Here is a 19,496-nt window from a genome sequence, read left to right as displayed (position 1 = left end):
CGTATTTATATTAAAAGCGATCAGCCTTCCTGAGAAACTGCACGTTGAAAGAAAAATTATCTCAGTTATGTGATCGTCCTAGAAGTCCTCGACACTTTGTCCAGAAGTGCACATGAAAGATGTCGAGGCACTTCTTTTGTTTTTGGAATTATGACCACACTACTCTTTGCGGAGAGAGGGACGTTTCTTCTACTTTCTTGCGACTTGTAGTTTTGAGGTTTTCTTTGCCCGGAGAAAGTTTCTACTCTTTCCCTGCCAATGTACTAGCTTTCTCGGGACGATTGATGCCCTGCAATCTTTACTTTTTCTATAGATAGCATTTTTGACGAGAGGGAATGCACTAACTGAAGCAATCTTCAGTAAGAACCAGATCTTTCTTAGGATTCATATTGTTCCTTCGAAACGCGTTTTGTGGAAATATGTTTCGTGGATAACTTTTCATGGACATACATTTCATGGACATACATTTCATGGACACACGGTTCGTCGACACTGTACGTTTTGTGGGTGCATGCCCCTGCGACGTTTTGTTGACAACGCATTTCTTCACCAAGCCGCTAAAAGCTAGCGAACTAATCATTAAGGCGAGCTTTACCAAACCATACCCCCTCCCCCCTGTAATCCAGGTGAGACGCAAAAAGTTTGTTACGAAAATAGCAGGGTTGTGTGCAAAGAAATGCCTCAGGTTTTTCGATAAGACAAACAAGAGAAGCCTTTCGATCAAACGTTGCATGTCGACGAAACAATTGGTAGATGAAACGTCAGTCGACGAACTGAATGCCACCGGGCAAACATTTAGATCCGGATCCAGGGATATCCGCATCCGCAGCCCCTGACGTCTGCATCCGATCCGCAATCCGCCAAGATCTGTAATTTTTATCCGCATCCGCCCGTTTACTGCAGATATCCGCTGTTAATAAAACACTGTTAATAAAACACCTAATAGTGCATACCTCGAAGTTGGCCAATCATTATTAAATGTGAGGCATTTCTTGGCGACACCGGTCCCCTTCAGATTTATCGGGGGGACAGTCAGTCTGTTGGATGGTTTGTACGGTACGAGCCTGAATCACCTGTCTGTCACCATGTGCAAAAGTGACGACCCGACCTCGTTGACGTCTTCCAAGTCCCCTTTGTAGTCAAAACCCTTGTCCGCTTGAGTTCATAAATCATGGCAGAACGCACCGCGGACTACAAGGACAATAGGCAACGACGGTTGCCGTGCAGCTGTGCAATCCTGCACCACTCCAAAATGCAATATTGTGTAACAAGCGAAAGCCACCGCATGGTGGCGCTCATAATCACGCCAGCCCTTGGCTGTGCTGAGGAGCCTAACTTCATGATTGCAATGGAGTTCCCATGACGCAGTGCACGCCTCAATGGCCGATTTCGTAGCGCTCGATAGAATCGGACGCTCAAAACAAAAAATATGGCCATCCGCTCAAAATACGGATGTGCGACTGTCATTTACGGATATCATAGGTCATATTTAACCCATTTCATTTTAATTTTCATTTCTATACCGCTTTAAGGATCAAGCACATCTGAAGAAATAGGCCAAAAATTGGACAAGCACCTGAAAAGCTGTGTCATCATTTTTGCCACTTGAGTATCCCTTTTGTTCATGAACGCTACCACAAATTAGAAATGCACTCTTAAAGGGGCCCTGCAATCATATTTAAGCGTCTACCTTTTTTGCGGTTTCCACATCTCTTGGGGTTCGGGCAAGCCAACGGGCACGGAGAGAGTAACTAAATATCAGTGTGTGCGTCATATTTTAACCGGATGACGCAGAAACCTCCTCCACCTACGAGGGCGACCCGCGTTGCCGAAAGCGCGCGATATGTGACGTCTTTGGTCCTGGGCTTACTACTAGTCAGAACTGCTAAAATCTTTTTTTTTTAGTCGAGATACAAAATATAAGTGTCACGAATTGTTTCAATTATGTATGAAAGTAGTTTTTTTTTCAGTATTTTAGATCAGAAAAGAAACAAATGCAGTTTATAAAGTACGGAAACAAGAAATGACCCGTTGACATACCCGCCACCAAGCGGCGGAAAATATTGCGCATACTAGAAAGAGCTAGTGGAATGAGGTGCCAACGAACGGCGGGTGTAGAAAGTTCCTGGATGTACGCGGCGGCGCTGAGGTCGTATACCGGCTCGAGGATCCGAGCGTTATGAAGGCTTTCGGTGCGGGCTTTGCTGGCGATTTGGCCATTTGGCAATAAGGCAGCGCAAAGTGGCTCCCGTTCTGAACTGATAGTTACCCCGCATTTCCTGTCGTTTGTGACCAATGAAGTGTCATGCCGAATTAGTCTTTAATTGTGCAGCAAATGCAATACGAGCCGCCCTGGCTGCCCGCTTCATACAGCCTATCTAACACGTGCTTTAGTGGCGCCCTCTCGAGCCGTCGACACGGGGTGCGGCAACCGTGACCGCGCGATTAGCTCACTACCCCTTCTCTAGGACTTACAACGTCATGAAGAGGTTATTTTTTTGCTTGTTTTTGTAATTCTAATTTGCCTATAACTTTTGAAATAAAGCGAAATTTGGCAAAAAAAAAAAGATTCATTAAGTTACCACGTTCAATGCGCTCAGGATCGGTGCAAATTAAAAACCAGTCAAAAAGTTGTTGCAGGGCCCCTTTAACAAAACCATATTTGTGATTTCCCTGCAGTAAAACCCCTCGTATGGCTGGTTCGATGAAAACATAGAAAATGTTTCACACATTCTAATTTCTGTATTATTTTTGGTTCACTTTTTCGGACAAATGTTTCAGTCTTCAGTAAAATTGAAAGCTGAGCTCACGAAAGTGCCACGGGTGTGCACATGTCCTTCCCCCCTACAGAAATGCAGCTACAAACATTTCCTTAGTTCAGTACTTCCCAAACTCTGCTGCCATCAAAAACCTAAAATTAGGGTTGTGACCAGGGTTGTAAAGTATGTAGGTACAAGTAAGTGGAAATCGGTATCTAGGTACTTTTGTCGTGCCTGAGGTACAAACCTAGGTGCTTTCATTTTTCGGTATCTGTATCTTAGGTACATTTTCCAGTAACTTGTATCCGAGTGAAGTTACTTTCTACAGGTACTATTCATTTCGTCGAAATGGTAGAAACTATAAATCTTGAAGTATCAACACACTACCATGTGCCGTGATTAACGTTGAGTTGGGTACGACCTGGGAGGCACTGACTTGATCGAACGAAAACCCGCCCATGATTTTTCATCAAACGAAACCTTAGCGAATGGCGGTGTTCATTTGAGCAAATGGTAGATTAGCAATGCTGTCCTAGCAGCACCAATTTATTAAATCACTTCGAAACTCCGTTTAGGGAAAATAGCAACCTGCTTCCTTCATCTCAAACCCGAATCGACTTCACTGAGTGTTTGAAGCTCCTCTGACAGCTATACAATGAAAGAGATAACTTGAAAGATGTGCATAGTTTCTGTTGCCTGTACCTTGTCTTGGGGGTGGCTCTCTTCCGCCATAAATATGATATAAAATATAATTGAAAATAAATTATAATTTCAATCATAAAACACTGTAAGATTGCATATATAATAGTTTCCACTCATTAAACTGGACTGTAATTTTGCAGTTATCAAAACTGAAAAAGTTAAAAAAAAAAAAGCTTATATTGTTTTTTAGAAAAAGAAAACAACAACAAAAAAAACGAGAAAGCTTGAAGTATTTTGCTTGTCATCGTGAAGGTTAGGTGAATATGCACTCGACTTGTGCGTTTCTTCATGCGGCCGACGCCTTCTGGGCCCGTCAATTGGAAAGGTGAAAAGGCCGGGATGTTTCAAAAACCTTTAAACAAATTCCAACTCCCTGTGGACTACCAAGCGAATCAGAAGTCCTGGATGGCGTCCGGAATTTTTCGAGATTGGTTGCCCCAGCTAGACCGAACGCTTTCGCTTCAAGAAACGCCAGGTTGATGTTCGTCAATAATTGCAGCGCCCACTCCAACATGCAGGGACTGGAGTGCATTCAGGTTGTGTTTTTGCCTCCGAACACTACTGCTGCCCTTCGACCCATGGGTCAAGGGATAACACAGTGTGTGAAAAGCAGATACAGAAAGCAACGATTGGAGCGAATGTTGCTGTGCACCGAGGCTGCGAAGGAATAAGAAGTTTTGCTCCACAGCGCGATACAGATATTGTTGTATGTGTGGAACAACATGCCTGGTGAGATTATCACAAACTGTTTTAAGGGGTTGTCCAGTCGAAATCGGAAGTACTTAAGTTTTTGCGCTCGTTATATGATATATAACGAGCGCAAAAACGATATTTTGATATATGATCTCCCGTTATTACCTAAACCTTTCATGAGCGTATGTACGAACTGCACCCCGAATTTCACCGGTGTCAATGGCTGCCATCCGTAGCTGGTGCGTGACGTCACAAAACTCAAAGGTTTGTCGGATGGTTGAGAAAATAAACGTCGGTTGATGGATGTCTTGTATTTTGTTTCGAATTATATAGTCTCCTAGGCCAGTGGTTCTCAAATGAGAATCCGCGAAGCCCTGCCTCATCAGTCAAACCCGGCAATGAAAGATTTTTTTTTAGGTCGAAAAGAAATGTTTTAGTTTTCGGGAGTGTGTTTTCGTGTGAACACCAATAAGAGAGGTCTACTTCACACTAGCCCCGAGTTATATTCATTTATTAAATCACTATTATATTTAACCTATACCTTCCCTCTCTTCTCACCACGAACGGGGTCCTCCATCATTTCCGCCGATCCACAAGGGGTCCGCGAAACATTGATGGTTGAGAACCACTGTCCTAGGCTGTACTCTACTGAAATACAGTTCTTTTATTGCAGTTCCCAAGCGTCTACAGAAAAAGCCACACCTTTTACCAGGATTATTACTCGAAAACAGCCATAAGCTTTGAGCAAACATATGCCATTTCGCACAGACACAACTGCGACGGCCACTGTTCGAATTAGGAGCGCTTGCAAAGCAAAGGATGCAGTTTTCACCTCTGAAGTGGCAACTAGGTACACGAAGCGGTATCTCGGTACAGATATCGGCGGATCCACTGGATCGGTGTTGAGGCTGCGGGTCTTTCCCTCAGAGGCAATGACCGCGGGTCGAAAGCAACCGGCAAATCGTTCACATGCATGTCGTCACTTGGCTTGGACGAGCTTGGTAAATTGTAGCCACGCTCCATTAGCACATGCGGGTCAAACGGAATTCGGCTGCACGCGTGCTAAATACAACTTCTGGCATCGTTTCCAGGTGGTCTAGCTGTTGGTTTCGGCTTCGCTGCATAAACAAATTGATTGATCCGATTTGGGCGAGGAGTGGATGGACATAGTTTAATATCGTTGGCACAGCATCACACCTCAGCTTACGAGCCTTCTGTCCGCTTAGAGCTCAGCTCGTAGCTTTCTTCTGCGACATGATTGCTGCATAAGCGGCATCTCGATCTTGACGGGAACCCAGTCCCTACGCACAGCGACGATCCATTTTGCTCGTCACTGCACATCTGGCGAAATGTGGAACGTCATGTCTTGGCTCGCATGTGCTGCCCAGTGGTTGTGGCACTCAACCGCGCAAAAAAATCGCACCCAACCACGAAACAAGTTGAGCACAACAACAAAAACGAAGCACGCTGAGGCGTTCACTCGCCGGTAAACGACGAGACAGAACTGCTCGCTTTGTGTTGTGTGACGTCAGAGCTCCCATGTTGCCACCGAAAACAGCGTTTACACTAGAGTGCGATTGGAGCAGTATAAATTCAATTACTCATGCAGAGGGCATACAAATTCAGATATTGCATGTACGACGCATCTCGAGGCAATAACAATGATATTCAATTGTTTTCTCGAACACAAAGTTTGACCAGACAATCCCTTTAAGCACAGCGGCTTCGCCCGGTCAGAAGCCTGCCAGGTGGTGGAGACCCCAGACGTTGCTGAAGACAACAACTGCCGTTTCGACGGTGTCCTTCCTGCACAAGTGCAACTTGCTTACTACAGTAAAACCTTGTTAATTCGGATCTCGTGGGACCGGCAAAAATATCAGAATTATCCGAAAGTCAAAATATTGAAAGAACAAAGAAAACTGTGCGGAAAATGTTTCCCTATGACATACCTTTATTTTGAGAAGGAATCTGTTATTACCGCCTGCTTTCTGTTCGACATTTGGGCATAGACGACAACTTTCACTGTCACCCCCAAAAAATATTTTTAATTTTTTGCCAGGCTCTTCATTATGGTGTCGGAGGACTACCCAATTAATATTTTGCAACAGAGTAGCGTATATTTTTAATAAAGCCAAAAGATGCAACTGCTCGAAACCGAAACCGAAACCTGCGCACGGAGGTCGGAGAAGTGGAGAGGAGAGAGTGAGAGGCGGAAGTCACGCGGCAACACCCAACCGTGCGCTTTTTTTTTCTTTCTGCTTTGCAGACGACAGGCTAGACGGCGTAGCGGGAAATGTTATAGGCTCCTGCAAAGTTTCACTCGTCTGCCGTTGCTGGTGCAAATGTTTCTGATGCCACCTCACCTCTGCCTCAAGCCACTGGCATGACCCCCGTCACCACCACTTAGCACCCAGGCACTAAAAGCACCCAGCATCCAAAAAGACGGCGAACTGAGAAGTTTCCCCGTGAGCTATCGAGTTCGAGCTGGTGATTCTTTTTAATGTGCACTGCTTCTGAGAACATGTCATTGCAGGACACACACATTTACTCCATTAGTTGTAGTTCATATCATTTCTAATTTGATTATATAAATTCAGTGCTCTTCTTTTGCATGCAAATTGCCTCGTATTATGGCAATATTAACCAATTGTTCCAAACCTCCCACAAATTATTACAGAATGTCAATCTTTAGAAATAATTTAATGTGGTGATATATAGTAGGGACGAAGTTCATCATTAGAAATGAAACCTCCATGCTTCTCATAGGATCCAGACAAAATGGCCTCGGACATTATGGTCCCAAGCGCAATCCCGGACAAAATGGTCCTTGGCAAATTTTGAGGGATAGTTTGTTTGCTCTTTGGGGTTTAGTCGATTGTTTCTACTTGATTCAAATTGAACATAGAGAAAAGAAGGTGTTTTATTGAATACTTATGTAAAAAAACGCTAACCATTTTGAAGTTCATTTTCAGCTTAAAATGCATTGCATGCCAGTAGCTGCGCTTATACTCCATTCGCTCTTAAAGGACACATGCAAAGGAAAAATACATTTTTTTTAAACGGCTTAGATGGAAAAAGGACGACATAAAACGATTTTTAAACGAAGGAAAAAAATTTTTAGAGCTATATTTACGGCGCAAAACGAATTTGTAGTTGGCGCCCGCGGGCACCGCGGAAAAGTGGTCTGTATTTATCACGTGACTGGTCTTTATTTATCACGTGGTGCTTGCGCTCTTTCGGAAGCTTCCTATGGCCTCTAAAAGTAACTTATTCATCTTTGTTTGAAGTATAACAAAAAACCAAGACGAATAAGTAACTTTTAGAGCCCAAAGAAAACTCCTGAAAAAGCGCAAGCAGACGTGATAGACCTGCGCGCCGGTCAGACGACGGCGGCGGCGCCCCGAAGCAGGCGAACTTGTGCGGCGGCGGCGACGGCGGCGTGGAGAAACGCGTTGGAGCGGCGTTCGCACAACGCTCAGCGTGCGGCGGCGACGCAGCGCGGCGGCGCGCGGGCCCACCACGTGACCAGCGGCGGCTCCCGCGAGCGCCAACTACAAATTCGTATAGCGCCGTAAATATAGCTCTAAAAATTTTGTTTCTTCGTTGTAAAATCGTTTTATGACATCCTTCTTCCATCTAAGCTGTCTAAAAAAAATTTTTTTTTCCTTTGCATGTGTCCTTTAAGCTGAGACTAGAAGCTCTACCTTCAGCACAAGCTTTCTGCCCTTGCTAACAGAAATGTGAATGCACAGGCACAAGCAACCAAAGCATTGCAGACACCAGCGAGCTCGCGCTGAAGGCAGAGCTTTTAGTCTCGTTGTCTTGCAACTCAAATGCAGTAATTAAAAATTTACGAATATGTTTCAGGGTGACTATTTTCCTCCCACACCTAGAGACAATTGCAAACGATGCCACTGGCCACCACCATGTCTCTGCTCGTAAGGAAGAGCCCGTGCCATTTCAAGCTTGCCAAAGCTATGTTCACGCACAGCTGCACATGCTTGCTGTCATAGGGCACCATGCTTGTAATTCTCCATTTAATGTTTCCCTAAAGTCACAGTGCAGCCGACTCTACCAGCTGATAGGACCGGTCAAACAATGCTGAAGACAAAACATACTAATGGTGTTCGCTGACTTTTTTGTGTACGTTATCACTGGATAGTACAATAAAGCGCAGAGAGTACATCGTAACCTTCACTTTTAGTGTGCATATGTGCATTGGCATAGTGACTTCCAGACTCCAGCTTTGTAAAACGCTCCAATCTATGCAAATAGGAGCCATGAAGTTGAATGAGTGATCATAGACCTTTAATTATGTTTTAGACTTCTTTAGTTGTTCCTTAAAATATATCACGAAAATCTTAAATGAAGTAAAATATGCATTACATAAGTGTTGAATAAAACTTCAGAGTAGCAGCTCACTAAAACTATCAGAGCACCCAAGGCGTCAAAAAATCACTTGGGACCATTTTGACCGAGACCACTTTGTCCTACACCCATTTCCCATAGTGTCTCGTTACATAGTAAAAATGGTTGGAACTTATCAGGTATTGGATTTCCAAAGAAGTCGAAAATACATCTATAGCTTCTGATGAAAAAACAAATGAATATGGTTGGACCATTTGTTCGCAGGGGCTTCTTGAAATGAAGTAGGATTGTTTAGATTACGTTGTCCATTGTTGTAATGTGCACCCTTCGCTTCTTTGCATTACAACACACGGCCTCTTCGATAACCGGTAACGACACAGTGACGTAGCAAGGTGGCAAGTCCTGGCCCGATTTCGACTTGCAACATTTACATTAATATATAATATCTGCATTCCTTGGTGTTCTTTGATAACGGTACTTGAAAGTATGACAATCACTTAGCAACTACACAATTTTTTTGTCAGCTTATTGCCAATGCCATTTTTGTCGTAGATGTGAGCAGATGTCGGAAGAGTAACCAACTGGCCAGATAAGAGATCTGCTGTTATAACACATCAGTGTGCAACAGGTCGGCATATAGCAAGCCTGCTGCGAGCACTAATCAACCTAGCGTGTTCCGATGTGATTGAACTGACCGGCCGTGGCTGGCACTTGTGATTCAAGATTACGATAGCGCAGGGCTCTTCGAACACTTAAACCGAGTTCCTCATGTATTTGACAAGAGTCGGAAACGTGCCTGGCTGCTGGATGGAGGAGGTTAGACGTTATCATTATTACAGGGGTGGAACCAGGCACATAGCCAGGATTTTGTTTCAAAGGGGGGGGGGGGGGGGGGGGGGGGAGCGCCGGGCCTTGGCTACGTGCCTGGGTGGAACTCATGAAATGTACTTTGGAGCAGCCATGGGAGCAGCTGAAACAGCTGTTTTGGAACAGGTTGGGAGCAGCTAAAACTACATTCTGGAGCAGGCTAGGAGCGGCTCAGATCAGTTTTTATTGCACTTCAGCTTGGGTCTCGGACTCAGCGGAGCGAACGGTGGAGAGGAGGTCACCTCCTCTCTAGCGTTCGCTCTATTAAAGTGGAAAGAGGTGGGAAGAGCTTCCACTTCGTTCTTGACTTGTTACCGGCTACAGGTAGATGGGCAACAGTGAAACAGATGTAAAATCTTGAAACTTTGTGAACCTTAATGAGAACCAAAAAGCAAGTACCACATATTACTGAAAACAGTGTACTTGATATTTTCTGAGTGGCTTTCAGCTGCTCAAAATGCAAACTAGCACTGCTTGTCGCACAACCCACGCATGCTCGACATAGTAATTATATGTGCGAACCATGTGACGTGCGTAAGCAACGGGCGTGCAGTTGCACTGAGAAACAGGGCAAAAAATATTGAGTTTAATCTATTGTGCAATTCAATATTGAAGCAGCAGACTACGATTACCGGAGTTACCGTATTCGAAGCGATAAGCAGGAGCAATGCACGCCCAAAGATCTACCACTCGTGTGACAGCTGCTGGCCGGCAAGGTTTCGGATCGGACCGCGTTTTCAGTTCTATTAAATCACGACTTATCTTGCGGGAATGCGGTTCCAACTTCAGAAATGGTTGGAACTTATCAGGTATTGGATTTCCAAGGAACTCGAAAATGCATCTATAGCTTGTGACGAAGAAGTACTCAAAGGAATCTTTCGCTCATTTGTTTTCAATTGGCTGACATCCGGATCCCGGGCTGCAGAGCCTCAGGCAATCTGACTCTGAACGACTTGATCTCACCTCGGCCGACTTGCTTAACCGCTTATGGTTGAAGTCTTCAAGACAACTATCAAGTCGTATGCGATGTAGCGCTCAGAATCCGACCCGGGAGTTTTTTCACGCGCTTCTGACTCGGGATACACAGGGAAAATAAACAGAAGAAAGGCTTGCAAAGCCAACCAAGCTAAAAAAAGCTCATTGTTGCCAATCCAGTTGACAGAAACCAAAACCAAGACAATATACAATTTTTTTGGCGCATGTTTTGCGATTTCATATTGGCTGTGGTGCAGTTTCCGCAATATGGCGCAGGATGGTGCAGACAAATGCGTCTGGTGCAAAATGGCGCAGCCGTTCCACCCCGGTCATTATTAAGTGGAAGAAGCAAGCCTCAACGGTGACGATTTTTCTTTAGTTGTCTCGACTAAAGTGCAGCCTCCTTCCCCTCTCTCTTCAAAAATATGAAGGACACAAGTACAGACTAACTTCTGGTGAAGCGATGGAGCATTAGTACACATGGCTTGCATGTGATATCACTGCTTCATGCTGGTTGTCACTCCTACTTGTTCTTGCCGAGGAAAACAAACTCGGTGATGGGAAATGTATGCGGCAGAAGGTAAGCACTCAGCAGCAGGGCCCCCACAATGGTCACCGAGCTGACGTTGGTGCAAGCCACCCATAGGAAGTGTTCGCATGATGCCGCGACTCGGCGAGATTCTAGCGTTGGGTTCACGGCATGCATACAGATCTGCGAGGTGCACTCCTGCCTGCCGCTCTTGCTGCACGTTGCATGGTGTTCTCACCGGTCAGTTTCTTATAGTCGCGACTATCGACACATTGCCAACAGTCATTGTGCTTGTTTAAATGTTCTTATATCTCCATATATATATATATATATATGTGTTTGTGGACGGCTCTTCGAAGAAGCGTCACATCAAGAAGCTTTGCAGTCGTAACGGGCGAAATTATATTCCTCGGAAAGCCGGCCAACTGAGTGATGACGTGCTAAAGGAAGAGTTAATGTCCTGCACAGCATTCCCTTGTCTCTTCTCCACATTATTATTTTGTACCTAAAGATGCACCAAGTAGTCCAGTAACATACTTCACTAGATAATGGAGGTTAAGGACGACCTCCTGCTTGAGCTAGGATATTAACGTGGACTAGTTGGTTTGATACTCAATATAAAGCACGCTACTGTCTTCTTTATGTCCTCATCTGTCTTCTGCACTCCTGCAAAAGACAAAGGAGTACTGAAGACTCCTATTTTCAATACTCCTGCTTGAGACAAGGTAAGATCACAAGCTAGTCGTATGCACTGGCAGCCATTCCCGTTTCTGACTGCAAGATCGAAACAACAAACGCAAAAGGAGAATCGGATTCATGCGGTGTCAGCAGCGAGAAAACGAAATCATTATTTTCAATTTGGATAACCTCCCCCATAAACATTGGTAGTGGTAAGCATTACGAAAAACATTCAAACTCAAGAACGTCGTGCTTGGTCCCCGAAAATGGGCTACAATTTTGAACATGAACATCGCGAAATTTAGGGAACGTCCTCTCACTCCAATGGCATGTTGGCAAGCTATTAAAGGAGTTGTGCAACGATATTAACGCTGAAAGAATTGGCATCTTCTGCTTTTGATATTGTTCACCTTGTCACAAATGACAGAAACACACCTCTTTTTATCGAAGTGTTGAGATTCCGCCGCGTAATAGCAAGGCAAAACTTAGAATATTCCCAAACCTGCAACCGCGAGCGGCGGCCATGAGAAACACGCGGTGTGACGTCAATGGGGAATCTTGTAGAAAGATAGCAAGTTGTGCGAATACCTGCTCGATAAAAGGTAACTTTTCTATAAATCTTGTCGTTCAAACATATATATGAATGCGTCGAAAACCTGGTATCATCGACAAAACTGTTATTATATGGAGTTTTAGTGGCGCTATCTATCCTAGGTCCACAAAACCGTCAGCTCTCTCTGCTACCGCGAACAGCCGCCAGAAGCCAAAGGGGGAGGGGGACAGGGCCAGACGGGTATGGCCGGACCCGGATGAGACTTTCCTCCTTTCACCATATTGTTCGCGTGACACCCGCCAGCACGTGGTCACGCGGTCACGAGCGGATGAGTTCTCGCTGCTCACTGATTGCTCTAAAGAGAGAACTTTTCCGGAACCCCGCGCCTACCCCATCAACGTCACTGCGCACGTGACCCGGAAGACGACGTACGAGTTGAGAGGCAACAAAAACGGATTTTTTTTCATTTTTTTTAAACTAAAACTACGGTATCCAGGCAAAATCTGTTTTCTGTAGTTCACTTCAGAAGTGTCAAGCATCAACTTCCACAATTATTTAAGCAATGCCCTGAAATTGTTGCACAGCTCATTTAACCTAAAAGGCGAGACAGGGAGTAGAGCATGAGCCCCCTGTCAGAAACTAGTTGGTGCAGAGGAGTACTCTGCATCCGTTAATGCTGCTCAACCCAGAAATCCTTGGCACAACGACCAGACAATACAAATAGTCTGTTTCTTCCATCGACCCCCTACGACGGCTGAGAGGAAATCAATGCTCATCTCCAAAGCTTATCCGCATCATCAGCTCATTTTCGAAGCGACCACAGCGCGGCTATCCATACACGGCACGTGCCTTAAATCGTGACTTCAGCCACAATGATGGTGGCAGAAAGCAATTTCTCCGCCTGTGCTGCATCGAGCCCTTATAACAGCTCTCTTTGGGGCCATTTTTTCCCACGTAGAACACAGACCATAACCTCTGGGACCACTTTTCAGAGGCTGCTTTTTCTGGGGCCACTTTCTCAAGTATCACTTTTATGAAACAATCTTTACTGGGACCACTCTATCAAATACTACTTTTTCCAGTTCCCTCCCCAAAACAGGACGTTGGCTCATGTGCTTCTACAAACAAAAGTGCGGGAATCAACCGCTAGGTGAAGGCATTGCTTGCATGGCTGCTATACATAAAAAGAAAGAAAAGCCAGGTTCCATTTGTCACAGGAGGGAAAGTGAAGCGATCCAATGAAGATGAATCTGCTTTGACGAGCTCGTTCATTCACCAAAGAATGACACGGGCATCGCCAAACCGCGCCTGCCTCGGCCGCACGCTCTCAGCGAGCCTTTCGTGTTGTTAGACAACCGTCTAAAGAATAAAACAAACAACATTTTTTTAACACTACCAGTGCCTGAAGTTATGTACTGTACGTACAATGTAGGTATTAACCCAGCCTAGACGTGGAGGAATGTTACATAACGGCTCCACCCGAACACCGGTCATAACGACTCTCACTTACTTTTGAGGTGTTTCTTCCGATACTCATACCCAACTTACTTCGTCGTGTAATAGTAGCGTGGGGAACGGGTTGGAAAGTGCCGCAAAAATACGCCATGCGCACTTTTCAGACGCGCGGCATCGGCCCGGGTCGGGAACGAATTGCAAGTGAACGCACGGGTTCAAAACAGCGTCATGAAGAGAAGCGACTACCGTACGTCAGCGTCCAGACTCGCGTTTTCATAATGAAAGAAAAAAAAAAAAAAAGAAAGTGTCTACGTACCCCCGGGAATGCTTTCCGTAATTCTCTCAGAACTCCACGAATCAAAAGAATCGATTCCTTGGAGGCGGCCATTTTAACGACTTTACCCGACCTCGCACTTCGCTTCTGGCTCGCGCCTCCTCGACCTCACTACACCATTGGCCAGCGCTGGGTCGCTGGGTAATGATGCTGACCAAGAGCAACAGACAAGTGAGCGATCTAAGTGGGGGCTAAAAGCACCGTATATTAAATTTTACTTTGCGCAGCAATAATGCAATTGCGGCGGCAATGATTTCGATTGTATTTGCTCGCTCGATCCACAAAAAGGGCACTGTACACTGCAACGCCAGATCTGGCCAGGTGGCGCAACGTTCGTCAACATGGCGGACGATGCGGGTGATGCGAGCGATCTTAGCAGTTTAAATGAGCATTTTGACAAAGGTTTCAGAGAATTTTCAATTATCGAAAAGTCTTCGGAGAGTGCGAACAACAAGACCTATCAGGTACAAAACCGCTTATACTCTTTGTTCGGTTATACCGAAAAAGACGACGAACTTGCGGTGACACTTGCGCTCCGGGCTTTGTTTGCGTCTTTAAAACTCCAATATTGGGCAGTATCTTCCCGCTTCCGCGCGCCTTCTTTTGATCTGGGCAATAATAATAATAATAACCTTTATTAGCACAAAGAGCGAACTGTCTCCTGGGGGGCGTGCGAGGCGAAGCAGATAGGCGATAGCCCGTACGCGAGAGCGTCTGCTGGGTGGCTATGTCCGACAAAAGTTTCGTTTCTCCTAAAAAGAAATGGAAGTGACGATATCGCGTCTGATTGGTTTCATTTCTTTTTAGGAGAAACGAAGCATTTGTCGAACATAGCCCCCCTGGCCGACCCCCCAGGAAACAAACAAACAACAACAATCCCATAATAATCAAACTCTCACTTTATATGTGTAATCCAATAGACCTGAAAACTAGAGGCGCCGTGGCACCTCGTTCGTTGATCAGTGGCGGCTCTTGTTTTTTTTTCTCTCCGCAGGACCAAGTAACCGAGGCCACAAAACACCTGGAGTGTGCCACGCATCTGGTGAATCAGTGCAGCCTCTTCAGCGGCAATGAAGAAATCGACGAAGTGGCAACGGCTCATCTCAAGTGCGTAGCGTGCACGACATTGTTGGTTCGGTCCACACGCGTGACTAAAGGCTTATTCATACGATGCGTCTTTTTGATGTGCCAGAGTTTAGCGAAACCAAGATTTCGCAAAATCGGCCTGATCACACGTGGAATTTGTTGCGCGAAACCGGTGACGTATTGACTCACGAGAATTTCGCCAAACCTGGTCATCTGCACCAAGAATACCAAGCGTTTCGCATCAAAATGATATGAAGTATGCACAGTGTGAAGAGACTGTCTGTTTTATTAATCCCACTCAATGAACTTCGTAAGATTCGGCTCACTGGGTTCAGTAGTCCTGCCGAACCCGTGAAAGACCGCGAACATCAAAAAACAGGCAGATGATCTCGAAGCATTTCGCACATATTTGTACCGTTAATAAAGAAAGTTATCCCCAATCATCATGTTTATATGCGGTGCTTGCACTTTTCACGACTGTTGACGAATCTTCACCGCGCCAACAACCCGTACTGCTAAACCGCCATTCACACACTTGCAACCAAGTAGGACCAAGACTCGTCGCCCATACTGACCGCTTCCCCGCTTGTCGTTCGCCATGTTTGTTTGTTTTCTTTTGGCTTTGGCCCGGATACAGAATCGGCCGAAAATCAGACTCCTCCAAAAGCTCGCTCCTCCTCGAAGGTCAGACGTCATAGCGAAGTCGAGTGGCCATTGGCAGCGTCCGCATTTCTCCGGGTGATTGACATACCTCGGTGAGGTTTCAGCGAAGAATCGCTCCAGAAGCGAGGAAGATGCTGTTCGGAACGTTCAAAACGGACGACGGCCAAGTGACAGCAGCCCAGCTCGTGACCACAACCAAAAACCTTTAATCTCACGCGCCGCTCCTTATATAATCTTCTATAAATGATGGTGTCCTCTGGTGAGCAATAAGAAAAAACACCATCACTTCAGTAGCGCCCACTACATCTCCCCTCTTAAGATCTATAAGTCCAATCGCCTTGGCGGTCGAATCTCACGACCGCGACGTGTGTGCGTCTCAGCCGAAGTCCTTCTTGCTGAGGCTCTTGCGATGATACTCGTTGACCCTCAACAGGCATAGACTGCTGTGAACTAGCCGACGGTTCTTCTTCTGCTTGGCCGTTTGAGAAGGGGACAAGATGCTGACGGTTTCGCTGCAGAGTGCCCCTGGGCGTTTCCACCACATATGACCGTGGTCGCTGAGCGGGGCTGAGTATACGGCCTCGACAATTGACGTCCTTAACCCACACGTCCTCCCCCAACTTCAAGGGAGTCAGAGGACTTGAACTATGCCAACGATTGTAGTTCTTTGCCTGCTGTAACTTGTTTGCGGCATCTCTCGCCTTAAAGTTCTGATGGCTGGGCAATGCTGGCTCAAGTCGTTCGGGTAAACCAGGAAGTCGAGTTTGGAGTTTTCTTCCCATTAACAACTGTGCAGGAGACACGCCATTGTTACCAGGTGTGTCTCGGTACGCTAGGAGGGCCAGGTACGGATCAGAACTTTTTGCGAACAAGTCCTTCACGGTACGCACCATACGCTCTACTTCGCCGTTACTCTGGGGGTACCGCGGGCTGCTAGTCTCATGGCGAAATCCGTACGCCTGAGCAAAGTTTGCAAACTCGTGAGATGCAAACTGCGGCCCGTTATCTGACCGCACGACGTCCGGGATCCCATAGCGAGCCATGCAACTCTTGACAGCCGAGATGACTGCTTGCGCAGATGTAGATCCGAGAGAGATGACCTCAGGAAACCTTGAGTAGTAGTCTACAATCAGAACGTAATCACGTCCTTTTAGCTGGAAAAGGTCTATCCCGAGGCGCTGCCACGGTCTTTCTGGTGTTGGAGTCTGCATCATCGGCTCAGAGTGTACCACACGGGTTTCGGCGCATTTGGCACACTCGGCTACAAGATGTTCGATGTGTAAATTGCAGTTCGGCCACCAAACGCTTTCTCTGGCGCGTTCTTGACAGCGGCGAACGCCCTGGTGCCCTTCGTGCAGTAAGGCCAGGATACTCTGTCGGAGAGCGGACGGAATGACGATGCGGCGATCTAGAAGTAGTACGCCTTTGTAGACGCTCAATCATTCTCTCTTTTTCCAATATGGAGCAATGTGAGCTGGCACTTTGTTTTTGCTGGGCCAACCTCTTCCACAGTAAGTTACAACCATGGAACACTCCCCATCTTGCGTTTGGTGCTGGCGGACGTCTTCCAGTCGACTCGCCACCGCTGGCGGCATGTCTTTGAAGACTTCGCCAATGAAGAGTTCCACACTCCCTACTTCTTTCGAAGCTGGCGCGTCACAAGGTGCTCGTGAGAGTGTGTCGGCAGTCGCCAAGAGCTTTCCCGGTACATACTTCATGTTGTACTGATAACGCATCAGCTTGATTCGCATGCGTTGCACCCGCGGTGGCAAAAGCTCCAGGTCCTTTCCTCCGAGAAGGGCGACAAGAGGAAGGTGATGTGTCTCGACCTCGAAGTTCAGACCACGAATATACTGGTCGAACCGTAAGACGGCCCACGTTACGGCTAGAGACTCCTTCTCCGTTTGACTGTAACGACCCTCCGTGGGAGTGAGGGATCTGGAAGCAAAGGCGACAGCCCGCCGAGTCCCCGAAGGTTGCTCTTGAAGCAGCACGGCTCCCAAACCATAAGAACTGGCATCTGCAGATACTACGGTAGGGTAGCGCGGGTGGTACTTTGCCATGCATGTTTCAGAGCTAAGCAGTGACTTGAGGCGGGCGAAAGCCTCCTCTTGGCTAGGACCCCACATCCAGACGCTGTTCTTGTTTAACAGAGAGCGAATTGGTGTGGTAACGTCAGCAAGGTGTGGAATGAACCGTCCGATGTGATTAGCCATCCCAAGCAACCGGCGTACACCGCTGATATCTTCTGGTGGCATCAAATTCTTGATGGCTTTGATCTTGTCTGCATCTGGCGAAATTCCTTCGGCATCCACTACAACGCCTAGGAACTTGACAGAGGTGACGCGGAATTCATACTTTTTCTCGTTCAGTGTAACCCCAGCTTGTTCCAGGCGACTCAAGACATCGGCCAGACGTTGATCGTGTTCGCGACGATCCCTCCCAAAAATTAGAATGTCGTCAATCATGTTGACGACACCCGAGAGACCTTCAAGAAGTCTTGACATCAGGCGTTGAAAGTACTCCGGTGCCGATGCGATGCAAAATGGAAGACGCTTGTAGCAATACCGGCCGAAGGGAGTGATGAACGTCGTGAGCTCTTCACTGTCACGACTAAGTTTCACCTGATGGAAGCTGGACCTAGCATCGAGCTTGGAAAATATCTGAGCTTCACCCAACTGACCCAGTATGTATTCGACAGTGGGCAAGACGTAACGTTCTCGCTGAATCACTTGAGTCAGCTTTGTCAAGTCCACGCACAGTCTGTACCCTCCTGATGGTTTGGGAACAACGACTAGACCGGAACACCACTGAGTTGGCGTGTCGATTTTTCGAATGACACCTTGGGCCTCCATGTCATCCAGTTCCTTTTTCACGACACCTAGCAGAGGGATTGGAATCCGTCTTGGAACGCTCAGAGAAAATGGACGAACATTCGGCTGGAGACGGATGTGATACTCCTCTTGGAGTTCCCCCAAGCCTTGAAAAATCTTGGCTTGAGTTGATGGAACGTATTCCGTCGAGTCCAGGAACTGAATAACGCCCAGAGCTCCAATGGCAGGCAGTCCGAGAAGAGACGTGTGCTGATTTTGCACGACGTAGAGACGCTGGACCGTGAACTTGCCACGCCACTCCAAGGTAGCCTTGAAAGTCCCCAGAACGTTCAGACGTAGGTTGCCGGGACCCGACACCTCGCCGTCGGCTTCATCCAGGACAATAGGAAGCCCCGGAAAAGAGGGTGAAACAACGGTGATCTCCGCACCCGAGTCAATTTTGAACTGGGAAAGATGACCATTCACGCGCACCTCGGTGTATCTTGCATGCCGTGTGCTGACTGCGTGAAGCTCCACGGAGCCCAAGAGTTCTTTTCTCTTCTTAGCTTTGCAAACTTCTGCAAAATGGCCCTGCTTCTTGCAGAAATGGCAAGACGATTTCCGCACTGGGCAATCTTTCTGCAAGTGAAGGTGACGTCCGCAATACTCACAAGTTGAACTGGCGGACTGCTCAGATTTGCCGTGATAGCGTGCCGATTGACTGGTCGCTATCTTCTTGCGTCTCGCGGTGTCGACGTTCAGGTTTTCGGGGGCGGTATTCCCGCGGGCAACGCTGGAGCGTGACAGCCGCTCTTTTTCGGCGTCCTCATGAACACGGGCCTGACAGAGTGCTTCTTCTGCAGAGAGCCTCGTAGAACGACACAACTGGTCAGAGAGCTTCTCATCCCGCAACCCCACGACGAATTTGTCACGTACCAGGCGGTCTTCGACGTCCGCACTATTGTAACCGCAGCGCTCGACCAGGTTACGAGGTGACGTGAAGAAGTCGTCGACAGACTTG

General features: G+C 46.8%; 2 protein-coding genes across 2 annotated transcripts in view; one reads left to right on the top strand and one right to left on the bottom strand.

The window, feature by feature from the left end:
• Positions 1-14,060, bottom strand: part of LOC121836118 (protein FMC1 homolog) — an 87,438-nt gene extending 73,378 nt beyond the window's left edge. Inside the window, exon 1 of the mRNA XM_042290863.1 lies at positions 13,896-14,060. Within this exon, the coding sequence (XP_042146797.1) occupies positions 13,896-13,967 (72 nt within the window). The 5' untranslated portion in view covers positions 13,968-14,060. The remainder of the gene's footprint in view (positions 1-13,895) is intronic.
• A 183-nt stretch (positions 14,061-14,243) lies between these two features.
• LOC121836116 (immunoglobulin-binding protein 1b-like) overlaps positions 14,244-19,496 on the top strand; it is an 89,318-nt gene continuing 84,065 nt past the window's right edge. The window contains exons 1-2 of the mRNA XM_042290858.1: positions 14,244-14,377; positions 14,908-15,020. Of these exons, the coding sequence (XP_042146792.1) occupies positions 14,255-14,377; positions 14,908-15,020 (236 nt within the window). The 5' untranslated portion in view covers positions 14,244-14,254. The remainder of the gene's footprint in view (positions 14,378-14,907; positions 15,021-19,496) is intronic.

Source organism: Ixodes scapularis, unplaced genomic scaffold (genome assembly GCF_016920785.2).
Source record: "Ixodes scapularis isolate PalLabHiFi unplaced genomic scaffold, ASM1692078v2 PGA_scaffold0__279_contigs__length_252992795, whole genome shotgun sequence".
NCBI lineage: Eukaryota > Metazoa > Arthropoda > Arachnida > Ixodida > Ixodidae > Ixodes > Ixodes scapularis.
The sequence above is the reverse complement of the archived record's forward strand: the minus strand, read 5'-3'. Positions and strand labels throughout refer to the sequence as shown.